Raw genomic sequence first — 8217 nt, 5'->3', positions numbered from 1 at the left:
TTTCACAAACATAAATAACATACCGGAATCCATAGCAATTTCTTCAATCAATTCTTGATCTGAAAATGAAGAATTCTCCAGAAGATAGGTTTCTCTCTCTTAGCCCTTTCTCTTAAATGAAAAATTACATTCCACATTAAAAAAAAAATGATGAAAACCGTACAATGCTACTTAAAGGGGTAGAGAGATGACCTATTTCCTTTTGGTAACTACCGACGGTTTAGTAACTGTCACTCCACTTCCCATCAAAGTAATGAGTAAAAAATAGGAAATTACTTTTCTAATTGTATAACTAATATTTTAGAGATTAGATTAGATAACTCCATTTTAATAAAATACTAAAGCCATACACGTGTCATGTGGACATTAGAAAAATATCTAACAAAGGGGAAAATGATGACCACTGAGTCTGCTGACTATCATCTACTAATTACTGATGAGAAAATCAATTTAGATTCATCATGGGAAAGCAAGCCCAGCTCTGAGAAAATTCACGAAAATATTTGAACTACTGGGATATTGAAACGATCTAGTAGGTTAGTACTCTTGTTATTGCAATTGTTTATCGAAGGAGAACTGCAAATTCAATTATACTGCTGAACTATCTCCTGGAAACAGAGACAAAGTTCTTTGGGCCTCGACATCATCACCATATGGTCAGCTCCGGCAATGAACTTCACTTCTTTTGGTGGGCTGTCGTCAATCACCCATCGCTGGAAGTCCTCCTTCATTACTTCATCTTTTTCCAACACCACATACACCCGATCTACGGATCCAAATTTCTCTTTGCTTAGTAAAGATTCCTTGGCGAAGTCTTCTAGGAACAACCCATGAGGCCTTACCAAACTTTTGGCCAGTTCCAGATCCTGCAACACAACAAATCCCATTTCACACTTTGCTCCAAATGGTCGGAATCAAACAACTTATATAACATCATTTTCCATCCATTTAGTTGGAGCAAATTCGATTAAATTAAACTCTCACCTCCGGTTGGCAGTGTTGATAAAATGCCACTGATAAGTAATCTGGACCAAACGTCACTGCAGTTGGAAGGCATTCCAGTCCTAGACCAAACGAAAGCTGGGAATCCAATAACGACTCAGGCTTGCTTCTATTGATGAAGAACTGGTTTGTCCAACATCATATTTTGCACAAAATCAGTGCAACAAATAGAATTTCAATGATATATATGTATAGCAAATTAGAGTTTGATGAAAGATTTATTGTGCTCACTTCTTGTGCTTGAGTTATAGGTGGGGATATATAATTTGGCATATAAGCTGATACGAAGACCGCAACTAGGATCTTCTCAGGGAAGCTCTCCATAGCCAGAGAAATAGGGAGGCCTCCATAGCTATGACCCACCAAAACCACCTTCTCATCTTGAGGAAGGGAGGCCACGAGCTCCATCAGTGGTTGCACATAATCGTATACAGAAGCAAGCTCGTCCAGGCGCTTGGGGTTGACCCCAGAAGAGCCTAAGTCCAGAGCGGTGACGCGGTGACCCAATAATTTGAGCAGTGGGACAAGCTTGTACCAGCACCAAGCTCCATGGCCAGCGCCATGAACTAGAACGAAGTGTTTCCCTCTGTCCATGTCTTGATGCTTTGAATCGCGTGGGGCGAGGGCGGATCTTATACACGGCGTTGCCCAGAAACGTAGCCTTTGTTCCCAAATATGCTAAACATGCGGTTTGGTTTACAGAAACGTAGCCTCTGTTTTCCTATGGGATAATTCTGCGGTTCCGCCCTTGTACCGCACCCAATTTTATTCTGGCCGTTCGATATGCAAGATTGATCTTGCCCATCCATTTAAAATAAAAATAAAAAAATAAGAAGAAGAAGACCAGATGACCGGTTAAAGGAACAACCGGTTAAAATGGACGGGCAAGATGACTACAAAACTATGTGTCTGCCATTTCAAAGACAGTGACATCCTTCGTTTCAGATTCTCAGTTTCAGCCTAGATATCTTTTGATTGTCAATGCTCATTTGCTCACTCTTGTCTTGCGTGATGTTTAATTATTTAATTATTTAATTATTTTGACTCTGATGGAAAATAGGCTTTTCATTTAAAATTTGAATAAGCAACTTGATGCAAACTGAATTAGTGCAGGGGTCTTTAGGCTCTTGGATTGATGGATTTAGAACTCATATGGGACAAAAGATTAAGGAGAGGGCAGGATAATGAAAATTTTAAAGGAAAGAAACTATTAGGGAAAAATATTTGGAAAGAGAAAAAAGTAAAGCCCTTGTTTAAAATAGTTTTCTATTTTTGGCACATTTAAAAGCTGAAATTAAAGTCAAAATCACAAAATTTAAGGGTAATATTGGTATTATAAATTTTTTATTAAATAAGGCAAAAAAAAAAAATTCCTTACATAAATTAAAATAGAGTTTTTATAAGAATTAACCTCTTTTTAAGTTATAAACTTTTTCAAAAAATAAAAATAAAAATCCGTGGGTATGACAATTGACACCTTGGATGGAGCATGATTATCCAAAAATGACAAAGTGCACGTACCCCTTAGAGTTGCTTGGTACTAAGACGACATAATGGGTTTGTACAATGACAATTTGATGTTCAATTAAATATGATTTCCATATATGAACAAAGATCGTTGCATGGAAGACTTACAAATTTTGCCTTGTGAGGTTTGAAACCGATCCTATATAACCAACAACATGGCGATGATAGGATGCCTATTAAACTACCAACCATGATCCTTTTACAAAAGGAGCATTAGAATATTTTTAGAGGAATGAAGAAGGCGATGAGTAAGTACCCCAATTGTTAAGTTTTGTTATTTTAGATGTTAGGTTGTTTTGGTTTATTACCACTCAGTCAATAAGTCCCTATTGTTAAGGGATGGTTGCTTGATTGATTTAGTCATACCACATAATAGCCAAGATTTGTTCTTCAACAATTAAGGTGAATCCTCCTAATTTCCTTATCTTTACATAAGTCTTTCTGGTTTTCTTAACACCAAAGAGTTTTCCCTTGCGTGTGAGACTCTAAATTTTTGGATCATACAAAGATAAAAAAGGAACCAACATTAGTGGCCACATTGCTGCTCACATGCATTTTTATTGTTGGCAAATTTGACAGATGATGAGCAGGGAGTCTGCTGATTATCATCAACTAATTACTGATGAGAAAATTTAGATTCATCAAGAGAAAAGCAAACCCAGCTCTGAGACAATTAATTCACTAAATTTAACCTACTATGGGATTGCAGGGATCCAGTATATATGTTTGTACTCTTCTTATATATTTCAGTTTACAAGTATTGTTGTTTATTGAAGGAGGACTGCAATTTCAATTATATTGCTGAACTATCTCCTGGAAACAAAGACAGAGTTCTTTGGGCCTCGATATCATCACCATATGGTCAGTTCCTTGGCGTAGTCTTCCAGGAACAACCCGTGAGGCCTTACCAAACTTTTGGCCAGTTCCAGATCCTGCAACACAACAAACCCCATTACACACCTTTGTTCCAAATGGTTGGAATCAAACAACTTACATGACATCATTTTCCATCCAGTAAGTTCAAGCAAATTCGATTAAATTAAACACTCACCGCCGGTTGGCAGTTTTGATAAAGTGCCACTGATAAGTGATCTGGACCAAAGGTCAGTGCTGTTGGAGGGCTCTCCGGTCCTTGGCCAAACGAAAGCTGGGTATCCAGTAGTGACTCAGGCTTGCTTCTATTGATGAAGAACTGGTTTGTCCAAAATCATATATAAAACAAAATCAGTATAACAAATAGAATTTCAATGACGTGTATGTTGAGCAGATTAGGGTTTGATCAAAGATTGATTGTGCTCACTTCTTCTGCGAGAGTTACAGGTGGGGATATATAATTTGGCATATAAGCTGATACGAAGACCCCAACTAGGATCTTCTCAGGGAAGCTCTCCATAGCCAGAGAAATAGCGAGGCCTCCATAGCTATGACCCACCAACACCACCTTCTCATCTTGAGGAAGGGAGGCCACGAACTCCATCAGTGGCTGCACATAATCGTACACAGAAGCAAGCTCGTCGAGGCGCTTGGGGTTAACCCCGGAAGCGCCCAAGTCCAGAGCGGTGACGCGGTGACCAAAGGATTTGAGCAGTGGGACAAGCTTGTACCTGCAATCCCATAGCTGCTCACATGCTTTTTTATTGTTGGCAAATTTGACAAATGATGAGCAGTGAGTCTGCTGATTATCATCAACTAATTACTGATGAGAAAATTTAGATTCATCAAGAGAAAAGCAAACCCAGCTCTGAGACAATTAATTCACTAAATTTAACCTACTATGGGATTGCAGGGATCCAGTATATATGTTTGCACTCTTCTTATATATTTCAGTTTACAATTATTGTTGTTTATTGAAGGAGGCCTGCAATTTCAATTATACTGCTGAACTATCTCCTGGAAACAGAGACAGAGTTCTTTGGGCCTCGACATCATCACCATATGGTCAGCTCCGGCAATGAACTTCACTTCTTTTGGTGGGCTGTCGTCAATCACCCATCGCTGGAAATCCTCCTTCATTAGTTCATCTTTTTCCAACACCACATACACCCGATCTACGGATCCAAATTTCTCTTTGCTCAGTAAAGATTCCTTGGCGAAGTCTTCCAGGAACAACCCATGAGGCCTTACCAAACTTTTGGCCAGTTCCAGATCCTGCAACACAACAAATCCCATTTCACACTTTGCTGCAAATGGTCGGAATCAAACAACTTATATAACATCATTTTCCATCCATTTAGTTGGAGCAAATTCGATTAAATTAAACACTCACCTCCGGTTGGCAGTGTTGATAAAGTGCCACTGATAAGTAATCTGGACCAAACGTCACTGCTGTTGGAAGGCTTTCCAGTCCTAGACCAAACGAAAGCTGGGAATCCAATAACGACTCTGGCTTGATTCTATTGATGAGGAACTGGTTTGTCCAGAATCATATTTTGCACAAAATCAGTGCAACAAATAGAATTTCAATGATATATATGTATAGCAGATTAGAGTTTGATCAAAGATTTATTGTACTCACTTCTTGTGCTTGAGTTATAGGTGGGGATATATAATTTGGCATATAAGCTGATACGAAGACCGCAACTAGGATCTTCTTAGGGAAGCTCTCCATAGCCAGAGAAATAGGGAGGCCACCATAGCTATGACCCACCAAAACCACCTTCTCATCTTGAGGAAGGGAGGCCACGAACTCCATCAGTGGTTGCACATAATCGTATGCAGAAGCAAGCTCGTCCAGGCTCTTGGGGTTGACCCCAGAAGAGCCCAAGTCCAGCGCGGTGACGCGGTGACCAAAGGATTTGAGCAGTGGGACAAGCTTGTACCAGCACCAAGCTCCATGGCCAGCTCCATGAACTAGAACGAAGTGTTTCCCACTGTCCATATCTTGATGCTTTGAATCGCGTGGGGCGAGGGCTAATCTTATACTATAAATGAAAAAGACCACAACGGCAATAAAGGCACAATGAGATGACGGCGCCGGCCAGAAACGTAGCCTTTGTTTCCAAATACTAATCATGTCGTTCGTCACAGGCGTGCATATATATATATTATCATGGGCGTTATGACTTTATAAGTGCCATATATAATGTTTGGTATACAGCCTTCTCAAAGACAGTGACGTCCTTCCTTTCAGATTCTCTGTATTACTGTAGATATCTTTTGATTGTCAATGCTCATTTGCTCTCAGCCTCTCACTATTGTTTTGTTGCGTCGTTCATGAATATTTAATTATTTAATTATTTAATTATTTTGACTTTGTTCCAATGTGTATTGCATTGCATATATCAACAAAGCTGAAATTTTCATTGTGAAACTTTGATCCATCAATAATTCATAATTTGATCCCTATTATGATTAGTTACTAAATTCGTTCCTTTTGTGAGATAGCGTAGCTTCATGTGGGCCGGGCTTATGTATGGCCCAGAACGGGCAGCGGGCCGGGCCATAAATGCACCGTTTTGGGGCCCTTAATCCCTTGCGTTTTCAAATTCTTACCGGAGGAGTTCACAATGAGACTCATCAATGTGAAAATTTTAATTTTTTTCTCTTCTTTTTGCCATTGGCCCATTACCATGTCATAGAAGGAAAGGCCTTAAATATTTGATTTGCTCTGTTGCCAAGTGTAGAACGAATTTTAATGTCAATAAATTTATTGTCTACCAAGTTATCCTTTAAAAGAAATGATGACCGCTGAGTCTGCTGGTTATCAGCTACTAATTATCGATGAGAAAATTAATTTAGCTTCTATTTTTGGCAAAGAGGACACATGGTGACGACTGAGTCTGCTGATTATCATCTACTAATTACTGATGAGAAAATCAATTTAGATTCATCATGAAAAAGCAAACCCAGACCTGAGAAAATTCACGAAAATATTTGAACTACTGGGATATTGCAACGATCTAATAGGTTAGTACTCTTCTTATTGCAGTTGTTTATTGAAGGAGGACTGCAAATTCAATTATACTGCTGAACTATCTCCTGGAAACAGAGGCAGAGCTCTTTGGGCTTGGACATCATCCCCATATGATCAGCTCCGGCAATGAACTTCACTTCTTTTGGTGGGCTGTTGTCGATCACCCATTGCTGGAAATCCTTCATTATTTCATCTTCTTCCAACACCACATACACCCGATCCACGGATCCAAACTTCTCTTTGCTTAGTAAAGATTCCTTGGCGTAGTCTTCCAGGAACAACCCGTGAGGCCTTATCAAACTTTTGGCCAGTTCCAAATCCTGCAACACAACAAACCCCATTACACACCTCTGTTCCAAATGGTTGGAATCAAACAACTTACATGACATCATTTTCCATCCATTTAGTTCAAGCAAATTCGATTAAATTAAACACTCACCTCCGGTTGGCAGTTTTGATAAAGTGCCACTGATAAGTGATCTGGACCAAAGGTCAGTGCTGTTGGAGGGCTCTCCAGTCCTTGGCCAAACGAAAGCTGGGTATCCAGTAGTGACTCAGGCTTGCTTCTATTGATGAAGAACTGGTTTGTCCAAAATCATATATAAAACAAAATCAGTATAAAAAATAGAATTCAATGATGTGTATGTTGAGCAGATTAGGGTTTGATCAAAGATTGATTGTGCTCACTTCTTCTGCGAGAGTTACAGGTGGGGATATATAATTTGGCATATAAGCTGATACAAAGACCCCAACGAGGATCTTCTCAGGGAAGCTCTCTATAGCCAGAGAAATAGCGAGGCCTCCATAGCTATGACCCACCAACACCACCTTCTCATCTTGAGGAAGGGAGGCCACGAACTCCATCAGTGGCTGCACATAATCGTACACAGAAGCAAGCTCGTCGAGGCGCTTGGGGTTAACCCCAGAAGCGCCCAAGTCCAGAGCGGTGACGCGGTGACCAAAGGATTTGAGCAGTGGGACAAGCTTGTACCAGCACCAAGCTCCATGGCAAGCCCCGTGAACTAGAACGAAGTGTTTCACACTGTCCATGTCTTGATGGTGTGTCTCGTGGGGGGAGAGGAGGGATCTTATACCACAAATGAAAGAGACCACAATGCCAATCAAGCCACAATGCAATGATGGCGCCAGCCAGACCCGTAGGCGCTCTGTTTCCAAATATACCATGCATGTGCTTTGTTAGTGACTTGCGTATGTATGGCGTTTTGATTTTTCCATATATAATCTTTAACAAGCGCCATTTAAAAGACACTCTTATCCTCCTTGATTATCATAATTTTTTTAAAAAAATATTTGTATTATAAAAGTTTTATTAAATAGAAAAGAATTTATTGTATAACTTAAAATGAAGTTTCTATAATAACATTTTTTTTTTTTACTTTTATATTAAACTTTTTTTTTTTTTTAAGAAATAAGTCATTTGAATGAAATTAGCTAAAATTGGTCAAATTAACATAAAAACTCTTATTCAACTTAAAAAATAACTTTTATCTTTTCAAAAATCAAATTAGGAGTTTTCTCTCTCTCTCTCTCTCATATATATGTTTAAATTCTATTTTTAATACATTTTTATTTTATGAAAAAGTTGAATTTAGAATGGAAAAAAGTTAGACCTATTTCTCTTTCTCTCTCTCATATATATATATATATATATATATATATATATATATATATATATATATATATATATATATATGTTTAAATTCTATTTTTGATACATTTTCATTTTATGAAAAGTTGAATTTAGAGTGGAAAAA

General features: G+C 38.6%; 2 protein-coding genes across 5 annotated transcripts; both read right to left on the bottom strand.

The window, feature by feature from the left end:
• Nucleotides 1–307: 307 nt before the first annotated feature.
• LOC117917529 (salicylic acid-binding protein 2-like) lies at nucleotides 308–5514 on the bottom strand. Of its 4 annotated transcripts, none has more exons than XM_034833838.1 (3): nucleotides 5045–5507; nucleotides 985–1125; nucleotides 308–866 (listed from the first exon to the last, which is right to left on the bottom strand). In XM_034833838.1, the coding sequence occupies exons 1-3, from the start codon at nucleotides 5405–5407 to the stop codon at nucleotides 585–587; spliced, it is 786 nt and encodes a 261-aa protein (XP_034689729.1). In that variant the 5' UTR covers nucleotides 5408–5507; the 3' UTR covers nucleotides 308–584. The 4 variants fall into 4 exon arrangements, with proteins under 4 accessions (XP_034689729.1, XP_034689730.1, XP_034689727.1 ...); XM_034833839.1 differs by lacking the exon at nucleotides 5045–5507 and adding an exon at nucleotides 1234–1735 and having other exon boundaries at nucleotides 985–1080; XM_034833836.1 differs by lacking the exon at nucleotides 5045–5507 and adding an exon at nucleotides 1234–1734.
• Nucleotides 5515–6316: 802 nt separating this feature from the next.
• Nucleotides 6317–7599, bottom strand: LOC117917530 (methylesterase 10-like). The gene is made up of 3 exons (XM_034833840.1): nucleotides 7130–7599; nucleotides 6882–7022; nucleotides 6317–6762 (listed from the first exon to the last, which is right to left on the bottom strand). The coding sequence occupies exons 1-3, from the start codon at nucleotides 7490–7492 to the stop codon at nucleotides 6484–6486; spliced, it is 783 nt and encodes a 260-aa protein (XP_034689731.1). The 5' UTR covers nucleotides 7493–7599; the 3' UTR covers nucleotides 6317–6483.
• Nucleotides 7600–8217: the final 618 nt, after the last annotated feature.

This window comes from Vitis riparia, chromosome 7 (genome assembly GCF_004353265.1).
Source record: "Vitis riparia cultivar Riparia Gloire de Montpellier isolate 1030 chromosome 7, EGFV_Vit.rip_1.0, whole genome shotgun sequence".
Lineage (NCBI taxonomy): Eukaryota > Viridiplantae > Streptophyta > Magnoliopsida > Vitales > Vitaceae > Vitis > Vitis riparia.
This window is presented reverse-complemented; position numbering and strand designations above follow the sequence as displayed.